General features: G+C 37.1%; 2 protein-coding genes across 6 annotated transcripts in view; one reads left to right on the top strand and one right to left on the bottom strand.

Moving 5' to 3' along the window:
- The window catches only part of LOC132113635 (disks large homolog 3-like), a 107,861-nt gene extending 91,887 nt beyond the window's left edge, over positions 1-15,974 (top strand). For 3 of the 5 annotated variants that reach the window (XM_059521491.1, XM_059521492.1, XM_059521493.1), the window contains 12 exons: positions 3,718-3,832; positions 6,745-6,921; positions 7,021-7,096; positions 7,550-7,579; positions 8,319-8,418; positions 11,358-11,399; positions 11,676-11,726; positions 13,322-13,423; positions 13,530-13,702; positions 13,816-13,925; positions 14,333-14,424; positions 14,540-15,974. In XM_059521491.1, the coding sequence (XP_059377474.1) occupies positions 3,718-3,832; positions 6,745-6,921; positions 7,021-7,096; positions 7,550-7,579; positions 8,319-8,418; positions 11,358-11,399; positions 11,676-11,726; positions 13,322-13,423; positions 13,530-13,702; positions 13,816-13,925; positions 14,333-14,424; positions 14,540-14,646 (1,175 nt within the window). In that variant the 3' untranslated portion in view covers positions 14,647-15,974. Of the gene's footprint in view, positions 1-3,717; positions 3,833-6,744; positions 6,922-7,020; positions 7,097-7,549; positions 7,580-8,318; positions 8,419-8,897; positions 8,944-11,357; positions 11,400-11,675; positions 11,727-13,321; positions 13,424-13,529; positions 13,703-13,815; positions 13,926-14,332; positions 14,425-14,539 lie in introns of all 5 variants that reach the window. The other 2 variants (XM_059521495.1, XM_059521494.1) reach the window with 2 other exon arrangements.
- A 1,565-nt stretch (positions 15,975-17,539) lies between these two features.
- LOC132113636 (testis-expressed protein 11-like) lies at positions 17,540-18,912 on the bottom strand. The gene is made up of 3 exons (XM_059521497.1): positions 18,713-18,912; positions 18,183-18,335; positions 17,540-17,812 (listed from the first exon to the last, which is right to left on the bottom strand). Exons 1-3 carry the CDS (start codon positions 18,767-18,769, stop codon positions 17,681-17,683), a joined length of 342 nt encoding a protein of 113 aa, XP_059377480.1. The 5' UTR covers positions 18,770-18,912; the 3' UTR covers positions 17,540-17,680.
- Between the last annotated feature and the right edge of the window lie 6,314 nt (positions 18,913-25,226).

Here is a 25,226-nt window from a genome sequence, read left to right as displayed (position 1 = left end):
TCAACAACCAGTGAGTAAAATCAAGTCCCCAGTCTGCATTTGGGTTTTCTTTTCGATAATTAATTTAAATGTATGACACAATACAGATAAACAAAACAAAGATTTGTCGCTACTTCAGTTTGCATCTTTTTTTTTATCTTATTACATAATAATGCACTGGAGCAATCAAAAAACTTGTTCGTTTGCAAAATAGCTGTTATAACCCCATTTTAAATGAATGAATAAATAAAATGAAAGAATCTGGACACCAAAATAAGAAAGTAAACCCCAAAAACAACTCTCAAGATGTGTGAAAAAATTACAACAGTCACACTTGCATTAATTTTAAAATGATTTTGGCATAATAAAATAAATGTTAAATGAAGTTGGAGATAGTTGAGTTCTTTTTTTAGGAATATTATTTATAGGGATCTTTAATACCTATTATATGTTCTTTTTTAGGGATGGCTAGTATGTGTGAACAATACTGGCTACTGGCTGAATTTCTTATTTTTTTTATGAATGTTGGCTGTATATTGACCAGTAATGCATGTTTAGTTGTGTATGTGTCTAATGCTCACTTAAAAGATAATCTTCCAAAATAAATGATTTAATATAACTTAAGTCTAGTCTTTAGCAAATCACAAAATGAATATGCATTTTTTTCATACTGTTACATTATTATAATAAATGTTTTTCCGTATGAAATTGTGAGATGCCACATATTGCTCATTAATTCAGAAATGAGATTTAATAATCAGTTTTCTATAAAGAAAATCAGTTTGTGGTACATACAAACGTTGTCTATTTCTTTGTTTATTTATGTGTGTAGGACTATATATGTATATATGTGTGTGTGTTTCATTCACATATCTTTACTTTGTATTATCTGTGTGGTGTTGTTGTATATGTGAACTGGAAGCTTCTGTCACAAGAACAAATTCCTTGTGCAGGGCTCCAGACTAACATTTGAGAGCAGTGGCACCAGCGCCACTAAGTTCTACAGATTGTGGCGCCAGGAGCAGATTTGGTGGCGCTGGGGGTGGGGTGTGGGAGTATTCAAAATAATGAGCATTAAATCATAAAATTACAATTGTTTTGCATTTATATGTGCAGTTACTAATAACATTTCATGCTCATTTCTTGTTTATTGTTAATACAGATTTGACAGTAAAGCACTAAGCTTGCATACAAAATTTACTTTTATGAACAACAATAACTGCTGCAAAATCTACTTTTTATATACAAAAAAATATATACTGTCCACTCTTATTAAATGTACCATTATTCTTTTAGCATATGGAACTGACCAAGTTCTGTGATTGAGTAGCAAATTGAATACATATATGATATTTTATAATAGTGATTTTATAATTTCAAAATATAGAGAAAAGCATAAATGATTGACTAATAAGCCAATAAGTGCTCCTCTGCTGCTGTCTGCTGGTTATAATTGTGATTATATATATATTCTTATATATTCTTATATATATTTCTTTTTTATTTTATTTATTTATTTATTTATTTTGTTTACCACAAAGTATATTTTGTTCATCCCATTAAAAAAACATTCAAACTGGATAATTTTAGAGTTTTAAAGTGCTGGAAACCATTGTGTGAAATGCTTGAAAGTCAATGAGAGTGCTTGAATTTCTCTCTCAGTAGGTTGTACAAACCTCAAATTTATCAATATAATGCATTGGACTACTTCCACAATAGTTCGGACAAGTTTGTTTGTGTCGCAGTCCAAGCTGAGAAATGGTCTGTTGCATTTGAGAGACATCAAACGGCAAACAAAACTAAACACTTTCGTTTCATTTGCAGTTTCATGTTTCTCAATTACAACAGAAATGGCAGAGCTTATGAGTTGGGAAATGCAGTGGTCACGCCAGTGCGACCACTAACAAAAATTAGTCGCACCGACAGAAAAAATGGTCTTAAAATGTAACCATTTGGTCGAAGTCTGGAGCCCTGTTGTGCAAACATACTTGGCAATAAAACTTCAATATCCTAACTTGCATGCCTGTTGAGAGGGCTGTGCTGATCATAACCTAGTCCTCCCTATACATGATTTCACATTGAAAGCACATGGCTGCAGTATTGTATAACTGCGTTTACAAAGAGGCAGCCTGCAGCCAATCCCCACTCCCCAAAAAATAAAAGCCCTGCACATAATGAAGGCAATTGAGGCCATGTGAGTGTGAGGCAGAGCTGGCCCAGATTCTTCCCAGATCTTATGTTGACAGGTGACACTTAACAGACCTTGTGCTTTAGCATTAGCTTTTGAATGTTGTTAACTGTGTGTCTGACAGACTGAGAAGACTCAGCTGTGTCATGTGTCATATATGTATTGTATAACCTGTAGAGTGTCTGACCAGTGAGGTGAATACTTTCTGCTTTATTCTGTACAAGATGATTGCAGTGTATTTTGAAGCTACTGATGTCTAATAAGAAAACTAAGTTTTATACTACAGTCAAGGTTCTCTAATATAGTTTAACTTCTCTTTTTTGCTATGATTGTTTTTCAAAAGGTTTGTCGAGCTGACCACTCCGCTGGGGTGTTCCCCTGGTTACAGGCAGGTGGTGTCAGGTTACTTTACCTTGCCCTGTCATTCCAGCATGTTGTTAACCTGTTTGTGATAGACAGTGCATTTACAGAAGAGCTCCCTGCAGGCGCAGTTTCTGCTAACAATGAAGTCCAAGTTTCGACTTTGCATTGAGCTTTAGATTCGGAGTTACTGCCATTGAGTTTTCAAGTTTTCATATTCCATAAAAATTGGAATTCTTGCCTCAGGTTCTGTTTTTTGGAAGCTCAGAAGGTTATGGAGCAGGTTAAAAATCATAAAGTCTTTGTTGTAGATGATTTGTATTTGACTTACCGTATTTTCCGGACTATAAGTCGCACTTTTTTTCATAGTTTGGCTGGTCCTGCGACTTATACTCAGGTGCGACTTATTTATCAAAATTAATATGACATGAACAAAGAGAAATGACCTAATGAACCAAGAGAAAACATTACCGTCTACAGCCGCGAGAGGGCGCTCTATGCTGCTCAATGCTCCCTCTCGCGGCTGTAGACGGTAATGTTTTCTCTTGGTTCTAAATAAATGCAACTTATAGTCCAGTGCGACTTATATGTTTTTTTCCTCGTCATGACGTATTTTTGGACTGATGTGACTTATACTCAGGTGCGACTTATAGTCCGAAAAATACGTTACAAGGTAAATTCCAGTGCATAAGAAAACTGTAGTTTTTCCTTGGCTATGCATTATCCTTGTTTGCCGTTTATTTTAGTGTGCAATTTGGTTGTGAAGCTTATGAGTTTCTCGACCACACTGCAGCAGAGGTGTACATGTTTAATTATAAGACCGCTGAACAATCGGCCATCATGCTTCAGTGCTGCTCTCTAAAACAAAAAGCCTTGTTCACTGTGAAAAATGATTATGATCCCAACGTTTGTTGGAGGTTTTCATTCCTTTATACTGAATAGTGCATGTTCTGCTTAATTAATATGCATAATAAATTATCTAGCAGGAGATATTAGCGTATAGCTCATGCAGATACATGATTAATATCAATCTGTTCTCCAGTTCATCAATCAGTTCTCAATAAGCTGCAGAGCTTTCCTTTTCTGCCCTGTGCAACAAGCACCTCCACTCATAAAACCTGGAGCAAAGCCTGGAATATCACTGTAAATATAGGAGTTGCTGATGGATTGTGTTCCTTGTCTCTTTCCAGAATACAGTCGTTTTGAGTCCAAGATCCACGACTTGAGGGAGCAGATGATGAACAGCAGCATGAGCTCTGGCTCCGGCTCCCTCCGTACCAGTGAGAAACGCTCCCTCTATGTCAGGTATCTGCTATATCCTTGAAACTTTAATTCAGTTCTACTGATATTTGATAGATATCTTAATAAGTGCTTTTGAAATCAGGAATCCTCATGTCGATTAAAGAGTCAAATCAAATTCTAGTTAAAATAATCAAGGCATGTTTTCAGCGGTTAGGTATCAGTTCTCTTGTATTAAATACCATTAATGCACCTTTTATTTCTAAAAAATGTTAAATTATAAAATTTCGTCATCAACACATGCAGTTTCATTTGCAGTGGAACTTAAAGCTGTGAAAAGAACTTAAATCATTTTTGTAATACATAGATGTGCCAAAATGCCTGTAGAATATTATTGGTACCCTTAGGAAATATTTGATTTAATGATTCAACCCTAAATAGTTTCACCAGTGTTTAAAACTTTAATGTAAATAGTCCATACTCATTGAGCCAGTTTAAATTAAGAGAAGTGCTCAGTGTATAATATTATAAAGACTTTTAGGGTCCATGGGACTATAACCAGTGTCCCTGGACATGTCAGTGGGAAGTAAATGAATTCAAAATTATGATGAAAGATTGTGCAAATGGTATAGAAAGAACAAAGAGAATCTACAAAAACAATTCAAGATAGCAGGTTGAGTTCACCCACCTACCACTCTCTGAATGAAAATGGTCTCCATGTTAGAAAATGTAAGAAGACTCTTGTTTTGTTGTCTTTTTTGCTGCCTCTGGCACTGGATACCATGAACCTGTGCATGGCATCATAAAATCAGAGATCTGTCAAATCTATCAAGTTTGGTTCCGTGCAAGAGATTGAACAGTATTTATATAGTGTTTTTTTTTTTATCTCTGATTCACTGCAAAGTCTGAATTGTCCTGAGCGGATTTGTGTCGTCTTCAGCCAGTGCGTGACGCATCATCTTCTTGCTTTACGGTTGATCGCAGACTTATAAGTGCATTACCACCACCTTTCTCTGAAATGGACCATTGACACTCTATCTACAATCTCAATTAGGAGTGTCAATTGTCCATTTTAGAGATAGGTGGCAATAATGCACTTATAAGTCTGCGATCTGCAATCATTTTTGGGTGAACTATCCCTTTAAGTGGCCTTATATGAGTCTGGGTTTGAATCCAATTGAACATCTGAAGCTAACTGTTGGGGAAGCACCCATCAAACCAGAGAGAATGGAGCAAATTGCTCACAATTTTTTTCTAAAGAAATGGTAACCGTGTCTGACAGTAGTGTTAACTTTTCATATTACATAGTAAGTCTAGTTATTGAATACGTAATCTGCCTAATGAATGTCTGGCCTACTTCTGACAATAGCTTGCACTTAAGATGAGCTGTGCTTAACGCAATGTTTAGCCGCTGCTGGTTCATGAGTCAGCTGACCACACGTGTTAATGTTAAGTGTGAGATCTCAAGGCGTTTTCACATTCCTATGAATGCAGTGATGAGTCCATAAAAATGTGTCAGAATGGTACAGGCACATGTCAGTCAGTGCTGATCCTACCCGGCACTGCTCCATCTTGAAACAAAGGCCTGCTATTGTCCTCAATTTAGTTGTGTAGCAAACTGTGTGTGTGTGTGTGTGTGTGTGTGTCTGTCTGTGTCTGTCTGTCTGTCTATCTCAGTGGGCTTATAATTAGTATGTCCAAGAAAGGTATGTAGAAAAACACGAAGACCTGTTCAGTTTATCAAAAGAGATAGTAAAGACATTTAAAATTGTAAAAAAATATTTCATTTCAAATGCTGTTTGTTTTATTTTAAAATGTATCATTTTTTTCCACAAAAAATATACACAAAAATATAAAATAACTACTTTTAACATTGATAATAAGAAATGTTTCTTAAGCTTCAAATCAGTATATTAGAATGACTTCTGAAGGATCATGTGACACTGAAGACTGAGTAATGGCTGCTGGAAATTCAGCTTTCACATTATTTGTAAATGCAGCCTTTGTGAGCATAAGAAACTTTCAAAACAATTTTAAAAAATTTACTCTGAACTTTTGAACATAGCTTTCTATTTGGGGGGGGGGGGGGGGTTTGTACTTAAATGGGTCCTATTATGCTCTTTTACAAAGTTTTGATTTTGTTTTGGGGGTGTACTAGAACAGGCTGTCATAATAGGTTGTTTGAAAAACACATTATTTTTCACACATTTACATTATTACAACACTCTCTCCCCAGTCTAGCATAAACGGCTCAAATAGTTCCTGTATTAAATGAAGGCCCGCCTTCTGAAGTACAAAATGTGCTGTGATTGGTTAGCTGGGCCAATGTGTGTTGTGACTGCCTCCATTCTGCTCCTGGTCGGGAAATATCATGCCCCCTTATCATAGCCAACTGCAAGCTTCAGTGTAAATATTGTGTCAATATCAAATCAATTTAAGTGTGATTTTAACCCAAAGTGTTTTGTAGTGTGTCTCTGATATAGTGATAACATTGGTTGCCTTCTCTAGTGCAGCTCAACCAGGTCTTGTCCCGTTCGTTGGTATTTGACGTCACAAATCCCAGAAAATATGCGTTTAATCCAAACGAGTCATTCTTTGTAGTTTTTGAAAAGTGATTTCTGTTAAATCGAATATCTCCTTTTGAAGTGGGCTTTGAGATTTGTAACTTTTCAGATCTTTTTTATGCTCAAACAACAACATCAAAGTGAAAAGACATAATAGGACCCCTTTAAATATTTCTAAATGGGTTGCTGTGCCTTTAGTAGGAATTGTATTGTAAGTTGCTTTTAGTGAGAAAGCATCTGCAAAACAAATTTAAACAAAAAGGTGCAGATGTCCAATGATGTACTTTTGTCTCTGTATGTGTATCCCCACACCCATCCTTTAATCAGACACGACAGATGTTTTACAGTGAAACCTGAACACCCACTCTTCTAGTGCACTGTTGATGTATGTGTTGTTTCGTTTGGTTTTCCCAGGGCTCTTTTTGACTACGACAGGACCAGAGACAGTTGCCTTCCTAGCCAGGGCCTGAGTTTCTCCTATGGGGACATCCTGCATGTCATCAATGCCTCTGATGATGAGTGGTGGCAGGCACGGCTGGTTACCCCCCATGGGGAGAGTGAGCAAATTGGGGTCATACCAAGCAAGAAAAGGTACAGTACTGCCAACCAGCCCAGATAGAATTACAACATTTCCTATGTAGTAATGGGGTGTTCACTGCCAATAATAACATTTTATTTTTTGATCTACAGGGTGGAAAAGAAAGAGCGTGCACGGTTAAAAACAGTCAAATTCCACGCAAGGACGGGCATGATTGAGTCCAACAGGGTGAGTGAGGCGTCCTCCTCCTGTGAAAGACTCATGGGAGCTGCCCCACTTCCCCTGAGTGTGGGAATTGGTGATTTCTCACAGTATCCTGGAGGCTCCTGTTACTGAGCATCCATTTCTCACAGCGACATACAAACAAAAGTGTAAAATTACAAACAAGCTCTGTGCCATCATAATCAGCTATGATTGTTAGATCAATGGTCCTCAATTCTCCTCCTGAAGGCCCCCCAATACGTAACATTCCTGATCTTTCCCTCACCAAACACCTGATTCAACTCCTCAACTCATCATTAAAGTGCTGAATTGGCTGTTGGGGGCCCTTCAGAACCAGGATTGAGGAACACTTCATTGAACTTTAAATGGTTAGTTCACCCGAAAATGACAATTGTCATTTATTAATCTTAAAGTTATTCCAAACATGTGTGATTTTCTTTCTTTCATGGAACACAAAAGGAGATGTTTGGCAGAATGAACAACATAAAGGTGAGTAAATGATGACCAGATTTTATTTTTGGGTGAACTAAACTTTTAAGTGTGTAATGGACAGGTCGGAATGCTCAAACAAACAGCAATGTTTTCAATGTGCACAGTGTCTGAAAATCTGTCTACAGATTGTACACTACCATTTAAAATGAATTGTTAGAAATGAATACTTTTTATTCAACAAGGACCCATTTAAATGATCAAAAGTGACAGTAAAGAAATTAATAATTTTATCAAAGATTTCTGTTTTAAATAAATACTGTTTTTAAACTTTCTATTCAAAGAATCCTAAAAAAAGGATCACCATTTCCACAACTGATTGCAACATTGATAATAAGAAATGTTATTACTGAGCACAAAATCAGTATATTAAAATTATTTCATGAAAGTAATATCATGAAAAATCTTTCTTAGGCCAAACTTTTGAATGATGGTGTAGTTGACTCTGAACATCTGACCAGATGTCTAAAAAGTATTTTCACAAAAATAAATTTGCACTTCACCTTTATTTATTTGCCATTACTTTCACAGTTAAAACTTTATTAAAACAACCATAAAAGAAATTCTAAATTTAGCGTATAAATGGTTTACATTCATTATCCCCCATGTTTGTTCAACCATGTCATCTTTGGTTATATTTTTGCATGCGTGCTGTGGGTTACATTGAAACCCATTCTGTTTTTTATGTTTGTTTCATTCCTCATCCCCATTCCCCCACCATCGACTCGTCTCCACGCAGCCAGTCAAAGCGAAGCGCAAAAAAAGCTTCAATCTATCACGCAAGTTCCTGTTTTACAAGAGCAAGGAGAATATAGTACAGGATTTGGTGGAGACTGAACGTGAGTATGAGCTTGTGACCAGGGCTGTGACTCTGTCTTTCATGCTTCATCCTGTCACTGTCACTCACCCTGGAGATTGCTTCTGATTGGTTCTTGACCTTTCTGTGAGGAAACAGCCAATCGGGGCCTCTCTGGCCTTTGTCTTGCTCTGAAGGGGAACTTATCACTTTTCCCGGGTGTGAGGCTGCACTAACACTCAAATGCTGTGCTCAAATATCCATCATTGTCAGAGCTGGTTAGAGCTGTTCCCTTCAGCATTTGCACACATAATTCTGTTTCAGATGAATATGCATGGGAAGCCCTTGTACTTAAATTACAAATGGACAACCCAGATCTTTCATTGCACAGCAAGCTGATGTTAGTATTCCTTCATCCCTCGAAAGTGCAACACCTCTCTTCTCCCAGCCTTTCACTAACCTCTTTCTTCTTCCTTTCTGCTCTCTCTCTTTGTTCTTGCTTTCACCTGTCGGGACGCTCAGGACTTCCCAGGGTTAAGCGATGACTTTTATGGATCAAAGAGTTTGAGTAAGTGTGTGGTTCCTCTTGTCAAGCAGCTGTTCCCTGAGCTAACTGAACCGGCTGTGCCACACACCACACACATTTTATTCTTACTTTCTGTTCCTCCCTCTCTCTTTCTCACTGAATTTCCTCTATACCTTATTTGCTGTTCGCAACTCATTTGAGTAAATTTATTTGTTTAGCAACTAAAAATGTAGGACTTGATTATGTCCTTCAAGTGTTGATTAAAAGGTGAAAAGTGAGTGTAACATACCAATATGGAGCCAGGACTACTGCGAGCTTGCTAAAACTATGCTTAAATGAGAATTATCGAGAATTATGAGAACATTATCCAATAATCTGTATAGCCTGAGTGAAAACAAAGTAATTACAGAGGAAGAACCAAGTTTTTACATTTTGATAGATTTAACCTTGTAAACAGTTCGAGACAAAAATTCTTAAAATATGCAAATGTTTTTTTGTTAAATATAGTATTTGATACATCAGGCCTTAATGGCTCATATAGTATGATATAGTGAGAATATGGAGCTTAAACTCAAGGAGGAAAATATCCAATTTGGCACAAATGAGAAATAACCATATGTTATTAGGATGATATTTACTATTTATGATCAAAGCTCTTAAGTACTTATTGTGTTGTAAAGCTTATAATGCAATACAGTACAATGTTTGAAAAATATACAAATAAATGTTCCTCAAACACCTGAGGTGTCATATATGATACTCCCTTTTCAACATGTTAAAAAAAAAATGTATGGGTAATCAAATAAATTTAAGTTGCTTCTGTCTGGTAAATATTAATTTTCAATAATTTAGGGGTGTTCATTTCGGTTACTTTTTCTAACCGACAACCGATATTTTTTTTATCAATATGTGTGTTCCTTGGGGATTGAACACACAACCTTTAGCTCTGCTAACGTAATGCACTACCACTGAGCCGCAGGAACACTATATGTAGTATATATGCAATATGCAATAATATGTAGTAAAATCTGTGCCGGTGAGTGTTATCACTACCGCCTTGATATTATGCAAAACACTTTGATTTACGTGGATATTTGAAGGCGAGTGAAGTAGACTACATAATAAATAATAATTTGGCATTTAAATAGCAAATACGGAAACGTTTGATTTTGTTGAATGAGAGACCCAACATTGGTTTAAGTTTCATTTTAGCTTAAATGAATACATTTTAGCATGTCGTTTATATTGCTATATCTTCTTGTATTTTTAATTCTTATACTTTTCTAAATACTGTTAATCGAAAGTATTTGTTGTGGAGTAAGGGGAACTAAAATAGCCTAGCTATCTTTACAGTGTTTATTATAATGTTTATTCACATTTTGAGTCTGCATTAGACCTATGATTAGACCTCTGAATGAAATAATAAAATGCGACTAATACGCGACTTATGTTTTTTCTCTCTCTCTAAAAAACACAATTTGTTTATACGTGTAGGCTGTTTTAACCATGAAGCAAACCTTTTTAAATATTTTGATAAATTACTGAAAATAAATAAATAAATGACTTTTTAAACCGTATAATTGATTGTATTAATCGGTCAAAGTTCTTAACGGTCAGTTAACCGGTTAAAATGAACATCCCTAGAATAATTACTAACAATATAACAGCTATTCTTATGTTTACTTTATAAAAAAAAAATCTGTAAAGATTTCACAGTAAAAATTTCACACAACGATGACCTGAAGAAGTGTTTAGATGATCCTAAAAGGCCTTTTACTTGCTTTTAGAAATATCAGTTAGACGACAGAACACAATAGGTACAATAGACTTAAAGATGTGGTAAATACAGGCATGCTCAGTTTTTGATTTCATATTGACTTTAAACACTCAAATCATTCACACATAAATATTCTTAAATCAAAGATCTGATTGCCATTTGATAGAGTGAAGGGTGAGTGAATCTATAGTGTCTTTACAGCCAGCTCATACTGGGCCGGATTGTTCGCGTGTTTAATGTTTTAAGTATATTCCAGCACTATCATGTTGTCACTATCTAAGGGATGTTTGTTATTTGATTCCTGTAAGGAACCCGACACTGGCTTGCTTACTTTGGCATGAGGAGCAGTATCACTATTTGATTAACTGAACACTGGCAAGGTCATAGGAAATGCTCCGCATGGAATCTAAGATCACTAGGGTCATAGGAAAAGGAAATACTTAATTTCCTATTGCTGCCTCATCCTACCATATCCCTTCTAAGGAAACGGCAGTCATTTAAGTGATCAAAAGTCCTCTCTGTTTGTTTTCCTCTCTTCACTCAGTCATTTCTATTCTTGGCATGATGGTACGGGAGGGTGTGTTTCATTCTGAGCTGTGCTGGATATGCTTTTAATCTTACACATGGGCAAAAACGTGAATTGTGACATTTCTATACTTCCCTCCTCTTATGTCCACAGAATGCTTGACGTCCAACACCAGTGACAGCGAAAGCAGCTCCAGTAAGTGGCTCTAAGCATCCATTACCTTATGCTTACTGCATTACATCTGTCCCAGTGTAGTCTGCAAAGGTCTGCAATATTCCATTTGTTCGGTGTCATGCTATTAACCTTTAGGTACTTTCAAAAATAAATAAAACAAAACTGGTCCATAGCTATGGTCATGTCATTTACATGTTCATTCCAGAAGTAATTCAAGTGTATTGTTTTTGTATTAAATGGTGGTAAATTAAACCTTGATGTTTCATGTGGATAATTTTATCTTTTCTCATCATGCAGAGGGTCAGGAAGACACAATACTATCATATGAGCCAGTAATTCGACAAGAAAGTAAGTATTCATACACACAAACAACATTCTACAGTTGTTGTTGTTGTTGTTTTACTTAAAATCCACTTATAATGCTTGAAATTATAGTAATTTTTAGTTTTACATCCCAGTCTCACTCTGACCCTTTATCCTAGTTTTCACTGCCAACACAACATATTCCAACGGTTATGTTTTTTGGATAAGTTGTACATGCTCAGTTCTGATCTAGTTTTTGTGTGGTCAAGCTACAGTTTACATTTTTTTTGTTCGAGTATACATGACAAGTTGGGTGTGTTTGTATTTGCTGTAGCAGTGTGAGCTTACCTTTTCATTTAAACAGGCTGTTTTTTACCTTAAGGATTACTACAGTCATGGCCAAATGTTTTGGCAGTGACATAAATGTTGTGTTTTGCAACGTTTGCTGCTTAAGCTGTTGTGGTGTTCATTCACATTGTTTCTAGATTATTGTGTAGAGTGATCATATGCATTTTAAATAATTGCTAAAAGCTTTATTGTTCAAAAATGAATTTTTCACAAACAAAAAAAATACACTGTTTTTCGTTCCTGATGTAAAATGACCAGCTAACATTAATTGACTTATCATAGCAGCACATCTGAAAGTGTGAACGTGTACTAGTCACCAATAGGTAAAATCACTATCATACTAATTAGATTGTAAGAGCAGACTGATTGCTATAAAATGAGAGAAGAAGCGCTTCCAATCATTGTGTTCTTGTTAGCAATGGTTACCTCCAAAGAAACGTGTGCAGCCATCATCACTTTGAATTAAAATGGCCTCACATGCAAGGAAAGTGCTACAAAGAATATTGCACCTGAAAGTGTTTACTGGATCATCAAGAAGTTCAAGGAGAGGTTCAACTGCAGTGAAGAAGTCTTCAGGACGTCCCAGAGTGACCAGCAAGTGCCAGGAGTCAGCTACAGAATTGTCACCAGCAGTGCAGAGCTTGCTCAGGAACACTGGGGTGTATTTGTAGCAATAGCCAAAAAAACATTTAATGGGTCAAAATTATAGATTTTTCTTTTATGACAAAAATCATTAGGATATTAAGTAAAGATCATGTTCCATGAAGATATTTTGTCAATTTCCTACCATAAATATATCAAAACTTTATTACTGATTGGTTATATGCACTGCTAAGAACTTCATTTGGACAACTTTAAAGGCTATTTTCTCAATATTTAGATTTTTTTTGCATCCTCAGATTCCAGATGTTCAAATAGTTGTATCTCGGCCAAATATTGTCCGATCCTAATAAACTATACATCAATGGAAAGCTTATGATGTATAAATCTCAATTTTGCAATTGACACTTAAGACTGGTTTTGTGGTCCAGGGTCACAATTTATGTACTTTATGTAATTTATAAACTTTTGGCCATGACTGTATATGTAAATAGCCTCTTTTATGATGGCTTTACTTCTTAACGTGAAGTGTATGTGCCATAGTTTAACCTTTCTTTCATTAGGGTGGGTCAAGGTGTTGAATAAACAATAGCTGATATGCAAATATTGACATCATCCGTTAATGTGAAAGCCAAGAAATTATTCTCAAGGTTTGAAGCTTTTGACCAACATTGATTTGGCTTTCTTTTCAGTCCATTACGCAAGGCCTGTGATTATCCTGGGTCCAATGAAGGACAGAGTAAACGATGACTTGATCTCAGAGTTCCCTCACAAGTTTGGATCCTGCGTTCCACGTGAGTGTAATAAGAAAAGTAATGCTGGCTACATGCAGAACATCTTTATCATCAAATGTTTTGGCAGTACTTGTAAAAGTAAAGCAAGGCTTATACGTTTCATTAGATACAACTCGTCCTCGGCGAGAGAATGAGATGGATGGGCAGGACTACCATTTTGTGGCTTCAAGGGAGCAAATGGAGAAGGACATTCAGGACAACAAATTTATTGAGGCCGGCCAGTTCAATGAGAATCTGTATGGGACCAGCATCCTGTCTGTCCGGGCAGTGGCTGAAAGGGTCAGTGACTCCTTAGTGTGAACATGCCAGAGAACTAAATATTTTCCCTGTGGCAATTACCGTGCAGTGAAAGTGTGACATGGGATGAAAGGGTTTCTTTAATCCTCTTGTAGGGGAAACACTGTATCCTGGATGTGTCTGGGAACGCCATAAAGCGACTTCAGCAAGCACAGCTCTATCCAATCGCCATTTTCATCAAACCAAAATCTGTGGAGGCCCTAATGTAAGTTTAAGATTTTGTAAATTAAATGTATACACTACCATTTAAAAGTCTGGTGCTTTTATTATTATTATTATTTTTTTTTTTAAAATAGTTTATTCATCAGAGATGCCTTAAATTTAGTAGTTATATATTTCAAATTCTAAAATAAATCCCAGTTTCCACAAAAATATTAAGCAGCACAGCTGTTTTCAGTATTTATAATAAGAAATGTTTCTTGAGCACCAACTCCGCATATTAGATTTCTGAAGGAATATGTGACACTGAAGAGTAATGGCTTCTAAAAAAATCAGCTTTGTCATCAGCTTTGGAACAAATTGCATTTCAAAATATCTTGAAATAGAAAAGTTATTTTAAATTGTAATAATATTTTACAAAAATAATGTTTTTACTGCATTTTTGTTTATCAGGGAATTGAATAAGAGGCAGACATACGAGCAAGCTAATAAAGTCTTTGATAAGGCAGTGAAGCTTGAACAAGAGTTTGGAGAGTTTTTCACAGGTAACCCTCACACCACACCATCATGTGATTTCTCTTAACTGTATCCAGATGAAATCTTTTAGTCCAGCACCTCTGTTACAGTAGACTGACTGTTGCTCTCTTTGTCTTTCTACAGCCATAGTCCAGGGTGACTCACTAGATGAGATCTATAATAAAATCAAGCTGATCATTGAAGAGCAGTCAGGCCCTTACATCTGGATCCCGTCCACAGAGAAGCTCTGAACTCGCCACTCCACGAAGCCCCCCACCTGACCCCCACTCCCACCTGACACCTTTCCTTCCCTTTCACTGATATGTTTCAGATCAAGTTTTAGTGTCATCATTATGTTACCCTCAATCTAATGAAGTCTTATCACCATTACTGTGACTGTGCACACCCCTGCATGAGTTTCTCAGCAATTCCATTCAAGATTGGAAATGTCATTCCTAAAGAAATTTTTTGTCATGTAAAACAAAAAAGGGAAACCTGAGCAAATTCTTTTGTGCATTTCGGATGGACTTGGAAGATGAGAACGTCTTAACGAAGCGAGAGTGGGGAGCCGGGGAGTTGGAGATGGTGGCACGAGCGGGAACCTTGTATGAGTTCATTCGATTTCATGGAAAAAGACATTTGAGGATGCTGTGCAAGGTTTTCTAGGAGGACTAGATACAGTTTAAGCCTGCTGATGGTACCGTCACTGCTCTCACTGTTCTAACGGATGAACTTCAAAACTGATGGTGATCTTCAGTACTCATAAACCAGCTCACTTTATTTGATCGGCTGCCTGGCCGTTTGTATGGCGACACGTTCAGAGGTTTGAGTCTATACATTTATATTACTGAAATCACATGGAAAATAAAAATCCTATGGAGAGATTTTACTACATAATACGAAATTATACGGTACATATTTTACACTTCACTAGAATTGTCAACTTGGAGGGCTGTTCGATTTCATTTCTAGTCTTTGGGTTTGTGTTCTTTCTTTCTTGTGGTTTTAGCTGCTCTGTATTAAAGATGGGGGTAAAGAGGTGTAACTGGGCTCTCTGCAGACCACCAAACTGCCTTACGATGAATAAACGCTTGATCGTGGTGGGAGGGGGAACGACACAATATTCAACCTATCAGTGCTTAGAGGGAAACTCTTTTTGTGCTTTATTATGAGTTTCCTGTAATCCTATCGGAGGCCTAACTTGTGGGTGCAATAGACTTCAGTGTCTTACCTCGGTGAAATCCTTTTTTGCAATCCTTTTTTTTTTGTTGCTGTCTTGAGCAAAATCCAATTTCGGCCGCCATTGGAGTTGTTGAAAAGCAGACAGCCCACTTGCACTTCCTCTGCCTTCCAGGACTATATTCTCTTCAGACTGAACGGTAACACGGTACTGTCCTGTTAGCTGCCCTGGAGCGCAGCCTTAAAACGGGTAGAATCAAGACAATAATTGTATTGGATGTCCTTCTTGATATTAAAGCGTTAGTGGAGCCTGAAATTGACCATTTTCCCCAGAACTCGACGATGGTTTGATTAAATCTGTTCTTTGTAATGACAGCTTTTAAAAGATTTTTTTCCTTCTGCTCCTTTATATCCGGGCTGATGTTTACTCCACTGTGTTGATGAGCCTTGTGCCAGGGTGAGCTTGGCGAGCTCAGGAATCTGATGGATACATTTTTTATTTTTTTTAAAGCAACTAAAGGGCCTCAATCATATTGTGTTGGAATAGAGTATGAACTCAAAGGGATGATTTTCTCTCCTCTAACTGAACACCCAGACATGCCGATACATTATATTTATGTATTTTTAAATATTTAGTCCTTTTTTTATTATTATTTGAAATACTTTGTAAGCACTATGTCTGTGGTCGTCCTTGGGTTCAGCCGGAGAGAATAGGATCACAACAGAAGAACAGTACTTCCTTCGATCTCTTCCTTGAAAGATTCTTTGTTTCTGTATTGAGAAGTCTGGATCCCGCAGAAAGCAAGGGGAAGTTCCTGGGCCCACTCTCTTCCCCCGCCTGCAGGCTTTTTCTAAACAGGTGCGCTCACCTGCCGTGTGTCCCTGCAAAGTCATACCCAGTGTCAAAACCAGAGTTCAGGGAATAATCGAAGGGAACAGAGCCATTTATAAACTGCTTACAGACTGTTTTAATGGGTATGATAGCTGTAAAGTGTAAATAACCCCCATCACTTGTGCTTCATGCATGTGTGACACAACTGGGACAAACATGTTTTATAAATCACAAATGTCAGGTAAGTAAACTTTTTGAATTTATTCAGAGATTAATTACCATACAAATGTGCCGTAACATTGGTATTTCTCTATAGAAAAAAATATATATCTTCAGCTGCCTATCAGAACAATTTTTTTTAGTAAGTCGGGAACCAGCTTCCATACAATACGGCCTGTCTACTTGTGATATCTTGTGGAACTTGTCTGAGTGTATAGATAAAAAACTAATGTAAAAATACAAATATATATATATATATATATAAGACGTGCAGACAGCAACCCATGGAGTGATATTAATGTAAACCAGGAGCATAAATGACTCATTTTAGCATAGATCTGGTCCTCTGAGGTAAAGAGCAGAAAAGCAGCTGACTGTTCGCACTGTTGATGCCAGTCAGCCGTGTTGGTGAAGCCCAAAGAATTTAGAATCATTGTACTATATATTTCTAATGAAGTGGATTGAATCAGAGCAGTTCTGGTGTACTAATGAGGGTGTCTGCTCCAGAGGGCATGAGTGTGAAATGGGGAAGAGATTTGTCTTTTTGAGTGATTGAGTTTTTGATGTGATAGCACACTTGTGCAGTAAGTGCTTGCAAATATGAACCCTTTGATTGTACAGTAGTGTCCTCCCTATGATTACAGGTGGTACAACCCATCAGGACACAAGGAAAACTGCTCTTTTATATTCTGGTCAGGAGAGAACACAGTCTTACTGATTATTATCATTACTTTTTTTTTTTGTTCTTTTTCTTTGGACTGGAAAAGAGTTTGTTTGGAAATAAATTATGTGACTCTGTTACGATTCAATGCATGCATTTTTATTTGTTTTGTATCGCAATGCAGATGTTTTGAAGTTGAACTAGTCAACCAAGAGAAGCTCAAACAGATAACCGGATGACAGGTAATAAAATAATACTGCCAAAAAATATTTCAAATTAAATGAATACAAGACATTCAATTTTTTAACCTTTCATAACTCTTCGAACAATCCCTCAGATGCATTGTACATCTCTTAGCTCTTAGCTTCTCACAAACATGAAGGAAATTCACACTTCATATTAAACACGTGCCATTAGACCTGAGATTTCCATCTGCGACTGAAGACGCCATCATTCGCTCTTCAGTAATGAGATTCTTCTTTGCTTTACCCGGCCTGTCCAGCACCTCACTGTACAGACCCGCCATCTGGGGAGACACGTTTCATGTATTTTATTCACACCTTGACACGTTTTCTTTTACCAAACAACATGAACAAAATGTTTTTAATGAAAATCTTTTTGTGAATTCTTGGAACTAGGGATACTGAATTAATGCTTGCCAAATGACACATTTAAACTACTAGCTGAACTAAACCTCCCTACTGTATGTTGCTTTAACTACCTACCCACATAGCTGTAACCATCCTGCTGCTCTAATTAAGCCTCCTACTGAGGTGACGAAAAAAGCAGCTTGCTCACCTGACTTGAGGCAAGGAGAATATGAAAATGAAATCTGCCGCCTTGGCTCGAGCACTCAAACAGCTGTAGGGCAGCTCATCGTCCTCCTGCAGCATTACCTGAGTCTGATAGCTGTCCTGCAGGGAGCCCAGGTGCTTCAGGAAGCTCATTCCCAGCCCGAACCACCTCTCAGCCTCGGGATACTGGGCCAGACTGTAGAGCAGGATTCCTGCATTCCACGCTCGGATCTCCAGTTCTGTAAAGTCATCTGGCTGTGTGAGAAAGCAAGACATCCATGTGATATCGTGGAGGAATGGATCAGATATTGGAGCTTAAATGCTGTAATGATGGTTGCAAATTTATATAATGCAATTTTATATCGATGGTGTCATGAAGGTCACGGATTCAGAATAACATCCTGACGCTTATACAAGTTTTCTGCAATGCTAGTTCAAGATAAAGGGAACAGGCGATATTTTCAAATTAGCATCTAAATTGGCAGGAAGAAGCTGGTGAATGGAGCATCTGCTAACTGAGGCATAACTAAAAGCCCATTGACAGAAACAGGAGATTCTTTCAAAGAATAATTGCGGGGCTGAGCTGCAGCAGGTCGTGTGTGACGGCTGCTGAGTCACCGTAACCAACTCACTGTGGTTGCTATGATGGACAGAGCTTCCTCATAGTAGCCCCACACTTCCTCCAACATGCAGGACTGCACCTCGGACACACCGCTTTGCAGGGCCAGCTGAATCAGGCTGTGTAAAGTTACTATGACATGCACACATGTATAAGCTGATGAGGAACATTTTGGTGTCTTTTGTTATCTATCAGTGTAATAAATTCATTGCATAAGAATGCAATATAAAATATTGTAAAGTAGTATTACAATTTCTATTACAATACTGTTGTGATAACAGAATTTACAGCCATTACTACAGTATTCTGTGTCACATGATGCTTCAGAAATCATTTTAATATGCTGTTTTGTGCCCAAGAATCATTATCAATGTCATGCTGCTAGAAACGGTGATATTTTTTTCAGGATTCTCTGATGAATAAGGTCAAAAGAACAGCATTTACTTGAAATAATCTTTTGTAACATTAAAATCCTTACTGTAAATTTTTACCTGTATAACACACTCTTGCTGAATTAAAGCATTCAGTTTAATTCAAGGGGAAAAAACAAAACAAAAATACTTTGGTTTGGTAGTGTATATTCAATCATTCAGTCTGAATTTCACCATCCATGAATTATTAGAATATGTAATTCTTTAAAATGGGGGTTATGGTTCTAGAAGCTGACCTGCAATCATTTCTAACAGCTTGGTCTCAACATAATCCAGTTCCAAAACCGCTTCGAGCACAGATTCAAGCTTTGGATCATTTAATTTGGCCCGGACTTCAGATTCATAGAGCATCCATAATGTGTCTGTTTAGTCCTTAGAAGTAGTGCCTAATGAGGAAACTATGTGCCAAATAGATACTTACGATCCCTGTCATTCTGGACAAACATGTATAATCTGCATTTAAAATTAATTAACTGTAAAAGAATGCAAATAGTAAGTGACACCTGATGCTCTGATGGTCGTCCAGATGTCTTTCCAGAGTTGAATGTGCTCTAGAGTCTGGGTCAGGAGCTCAGTCTGAAAGCACCACAGATATTCTACACTGCGCCCTCTAATGGTTATCATGGTAACAAGGAAAACTGAGATCAGAGAACATGTGGAGTAGTAAAAACTTTCCAACTCCAAGGTCTCCCTTTGTCAAAAACAATATTGGAAAACCCCCTACATGGGCTTTGATATTTGCATTTGTACTTCTGCCTGAAATTATTTTTGTTTTCATTCAAATCTAGGGCTTTAAATAATATTAAAATAAGACAATTTTTGTTGTTGTTGTTGTTGTTGTTGTTGTTGTTGTTGTTAAAATTACGAATAATACATGTAAATGAATTTTAAAAATATATTTAAGGATTTTAAAATAATATTTTAATTTTGCAGCCCCTAGAAAAGTGTTTCTTAACACTTCACTTACAAAACCGTTGAAATGCCCATGCATTTAAACATACAAATTCAGTCCATATTCAGAATTTGTGCAGTGTCAAGTTTCATACTTCAGGCTCCATCATGTCTTTAAAAAGCAAACAAAGCACCTCTTGCCTACTTGTTATTGTTTAATCAGGTGGAAATGATGAACTGCTAAAAACGAGTGAGTGATCCACCTGTTGCTCAGTGTGATCACCAGAGAGACAGCAGCAGACACGTCTTCTGCCCCATCAACACACCTCGGCCTGGGGAACACAGCTGTGACAGCTGCTGCCCACATCACACATCCTGCTTTAACTACACTTGACTACAGCTACAGTATCAGTGTGGGAGTTTGCATTGATTAACATGATCACGAGCTAGCATACAGCTACTATAAGAGGAACTGTGTTTGAACTTACCTGGAAGGAGAGAAGAAAGAAATCCCTCATCCTCACAGGACTGCGCTCATATTGCAGGACCGAGATCCATGCTAAGAGTTAGAAAAGTCAACTTCCTCACAAAACATACACAACCACCATATCCTTAAAAGTGTCTCAACAGCTGGAGGTTTAGGAACCAGTTGGCATCTTCTGAAAGCTACTGGGCTGTGGCTATGAATATGACTGATTTGTGATCATTTCTGAAGCTGTAAATTCAGTATGCATACAGTAAATCAGTGTGGAGAAATATGACTGATTAATCTAAAGTGTGATGAAAGATTACGGTTAAATGTACCTGTTTTTAGATGTTAAATGGTTAGATCCAAGCTGGCACTCCTTTTTTAATCCCAGATAGAGTGTGATATTTAGAGATGCAGCTTTGCTGAATTGATCAGAATTTTGTATATTTTAAACATATAAAAAAGTTTTTGGAAGCTCTATCCCACAAGGTGGAGAGATGATAGAGTCTGAGGTACTAGTTGATTTCAGGTGTAATGTCCTAGAAAACAATATTTGAACACAATTCACTAAGAAATGTTTCATATAATGACATGAAACACATTATTTAAACTAACACTGAATGAAAATTACCCATGGTAGCATTCTCAAATCTTCTGCTTGGCCAGCAGCTCTGTATGCGTGTGCAGAGCAGAGCCCAGTTCAGGAGATGACTCAAAGTGCTGACACACCCTCCTTAGGAAGTCAAAGGCCAGAGCTTACCTGATACAGCAACATGTCAGTGTTTCTGTAATGCCTGGCCTTTCAACCACTGATTTCAAGAAGCTTTTTTCTGCCTGTTTAGAGAGTTTTCTAGGCACTCAAAGCGCTTTACATTGTCAGGGGGTATCTCCTCATCCACCTGGATGATGCAACAGTGGACATATTGCACCAGAACGCCCACCACACACCAGCTTACTGGTGGAGAGTAATAAAGCCAATCAGCAGATATGAGCATTGTTAGGAGGCCATGATAGTCGGAGGCCAATGGGTGAATTTAGCCAGGATGCCGAGGTCACACCTCTACTCTTTTCAAAAGACATCCTGGGATTTTTAATGACCACAGAGAGTCAAGACAGTTTAACATCTCATTTGAAGGACGGTGCTCGTTGACAGTATAGTGTCCCCGTCACTACACTGGGGTGCTAGGACCCACACAGACCACAGGGTGAGCACCCCCTGCTAGCCTGACTAGCACCTCTTCCAGCAGCAACCTAGTTTTCCTTGGAGGCTCAGCCCTGCTTAGCTTCGGTGGGAAACCGGTCTTGGGCTCCAGGGTGATATGGCTGCTGGCCATACAGAATACAGAAGTCTGCATGCCACATGACACACTAAAATGTGCAGGAAGTTAATAAACAAATTTGTAGTTGATCAAATAATTGGCATCCGTGCAAACATCTGGAAATAGACTTTCTTTTGTTGGTACAGGGGAAAAAACTATATGAAAGAAAACAGACAGACTGATTGGCAGATACCTTTAACAGATGCAATAATAGACAGACAGAAAAAATTGACCTTTGGTCTTTTGCTCTTCTGTAGTAGCTGACTCAACACGTTTGGTCACAGTACAATTTCACAGTTATTACCACATTTCTACGAAACTTTGTGTTACTACTAAAAATACAAATTAAAATGATTTATGATCAGTCTGTGGAGAAGTTTCTCTGACAGGTCTGTGAAAGACAGAGTCAGTCTTCAAGTGCTAAATCACTTCATGACAAGGTAAGGTGAAATATTTGAATCAGATTATACTAAAATTACCGCTAATATTCATAAGAGATCGATTGTTTGATAAACGCGAGTAATAGCTATTTCCTGACAGAGGTTCTGACAACTTCTACAAACTTACCACAAAATAGATTCTTACTTTTTACATCGTCAACAGACTTCTCCATATCACGGTCAGTTTTGTGTATTCTAATAAACAAGTCGAGTAAGGTGATTTAAAACGATATAATATTTTGTCAGTATTTTCTTTGTGACAGTTACAGAAACTCGACCCCTCACGAGCGTCCATCGCCAATAACACGCACGGGGACGCGCGCAGTGCGAATGTAATACTGGTGTATGGCCACAAGGTGGTGTCTCTTACACACGGTTATGTATTTACTCTCATTCATCGCTCCCTCCTCCCTTTTACAAACTATTTAGTAACATATTATTTAGATTAAATTTGCCCTGTGCAAAATAGCGAATAGTAATAGCCTACGGATGATATTATATCCCCCCGAGAACCATGAAAAAGTTTTGTGGATTTTATAGTTTTATCATTAGCCTACATTGGTTGGAGCATAAGAAACAAATGAAAAAAAAAACATTTTGAAAATAAAAATAAAAATAAATTATTCATATTTTATTCTGTGTCCTTTGTAGAGAACGAAGTTATTAAATAATAATAATAATTATTATTATTATATATGAGAAGGCAAAAATAGGCAAAAACAATGTTTTATTTTTTTCATTCACATAATTTGCATATTAATCTGTTCTTGGGACAAACTATAATGAAAAAAGAAGTGTTTTAATGACAGTAATAACTTGACAACATTATCTTAAGAATATCTGATAGTTCATAGCAATATTGTTCTATAATTTTGACTTGTGTCTCCCCAAAATGCCTGATTAACAGGATGCTTGTCCTGGTGTCCTCTGCAGAAGATCCTGTTTCATAACAAAAAGTTATATTCCCATTTGAAACCACATCGTATTTTTCTGAGATTTTTCTGAGTTTATTTCCGACAAACAATTTGAAAATTAGTCAGATTTAAACAATAATTAAAAAAATATTATCATATTTTTTAACTGAGTGCTAAATTTTATCATTCTGTCCATAACTGTCATTTTTAAAGACCAAGAAGAAGGTTTGTTTATGATTTGCCTATGAATTTGATATCCCTAAAAACCCATGAATGTGCTCTGTACTGGACAACCAGACTTAAAACTGTGGCATGTCTCAGAGAAATTTACTAAAATTTTATGTCTCTACAGAGTCATAAAAGTCTATGTCCAGCAAAATATGTAAAATAAATCACCTAAAGCAGATGTATATCTAAAAATACAAGCACTCTAAGTAAACATTTAAGATAAATAGAGAGCTACTCTTTTTAATCGTAGGCTGCAGTATATTCAGAATTCTTAACTCTGTCCTGTTGAAAGGTTTGGGCATTATCGTATAATAGCATTGTTTAAGCATAATATTCACCACCTTCTGGTAGTTAGAACCTCATTCATCCCCAAGAAAGTATGTGTTGATAACGCTGGAGTTTTTTGTTTTAACAGGGGAGGTCATTGTTGAGCTGAAGGAAAGAGCTCAAGCTGCGTACACAGAATCGGTTGTGGACTCTCTTATTGTGTTCACTGCACTAGATTCAACAATAAGATGTCTTTAAAGCCCATTTCTCCTGAAGCTTGGCTTCCAGCAATTGTTTCTGCCTGAGTCTTATATAGCCACCATGCTGGCCTGAGGGAAATGTGATCAGTTCAGATGGCTAGATTGCACAGGAGAAAGAAAAAACAAATATGATCCCTATGACATGTGGTCAGAGAGATGCACAAGATTTCCCTAAGTCTGCTACATAAAGAATATAAAGACTATAATAAACAGGCATATTTATAAATTTGTGCAAAATGTAAAAACACTTCACCTCACAGTTCTAAACTGTTGTGAAAGGTCAGTTACTAGACGAATATTATTGTTTCAAAGATTTGAGAAATACCTAAATCAGATCTCTGCTGCCAAACCAGAAAACATGACTGGAAACTTTGGTATATGTAGATTAAAAAAAAAAAGTATTATAAAATCATAAAACATTTAATAATAATAATAATAATAATAATAATAATAATAATAATAATAATAATAATATGTATTAATTTTTAAAAATTGTTTAATAATCATAATTTTCCTGAAAAGTAGTAAAAAATTTAATGACAAGTCATGAAGTTATTAAAACATTTTTTTTATAACACTGCAGAATAAAATGTGATTTATATAAGAAAGATAAATATAAGTAACATCATTGAATAACTAAATCCTTAACATTAGCAGCTACCTTCATCTTTCTTTGAGTCACAGAAGTAAATAAACTGGTAACCTGTTATCAGTGGCCCTTATCACATTAATTATATCATCATCCATTTAATACTACAGGAAGAAAACTCCATGTCTCTTTAACCGTATACCTCAGTAGTGACAAACTGTATTAAACGGTATTTTTTAATGTCTTTTTAAAAGATTTAACATCCTTTGCATTTGAAATTATATAAATTGAAGGACAGTTGCAGGGAGCATCAAAAACACAAACCGTCGGTGGTGCAAATCCACACACCATTAGGGGAAGTCGTGGCCTAATGGTTAGAGAGTTGGACTCCCAATCGAAAGGTTGTGAGTTCGAGTCCCGGGCCGGTAGGAATTGTGGGTGGGGGGTGTGCATGTACAGTTCTCTCTCCACCTTCAATACCATGACTTAGGTGTCCTTGAGCAAGGCATCGAACCCCCAACTGCTCCCCGGGCGCCGCAGCATAAATGGCTGCCCACTGCTCCGGGTGTGTGCTCACAGTGTGTGTGTGTATGTTCACTGCTCTGTGTGTGTGCATTTCGGATGGGTTAAATGCAGAGCACAAATTCTGAGTATGGGTCACCATACTTGGCTGAATGTCACTTCACTCATTAGGTGTTTGGAAGGTGAAAAGAAGCCCA

The sequence above is a fragment of the Carassius carassius genome, chromosome 33 (genome assembly GCF_963082965.1).
Source record: "Carassius carassius chromosome 33, fCarCar2.1, whole genome shotgun sequence".
In the NCBI taxonomy this organism is placed as follows: domain Eukaryota; kingdom Metazoa; phylum Chordata; class Actinopteri; order Cypriniformes; family Cyprinidae; genus Carassius; species Carassius carassius.
This window is presented reverse-complemented; position numbering and strand designations above follow the sequence as displayed.

What these genes read in the sequence shown, in the direction of transcription:
- LOC132113636 (XM_059521497.1), bottom strand. Translation starts at nt 18,769, where the DNA reads ATGTTGGAGGAAGTGTGGGGCTACTATGAGGAAGCTCTGTCCATCATA. An exon ending in TGTCCATCATAGCAACCACA is followed by an intron (nt 18,336 to 18,712) that starts GTGAGTTGGTTA and finishes TTTCTCACACAG; the next exon opens with CCAGATGACTTTACAGAACT. An exon ending in AGGACAGCTATCAGACTCAG is followed by an intron (nt 17,813 to 18,182) that starts GTAATGCTGCAG and finishes GTGTCTCCCCAG; the next exon opens with ATGGCGGGTCTGTACAGTGA.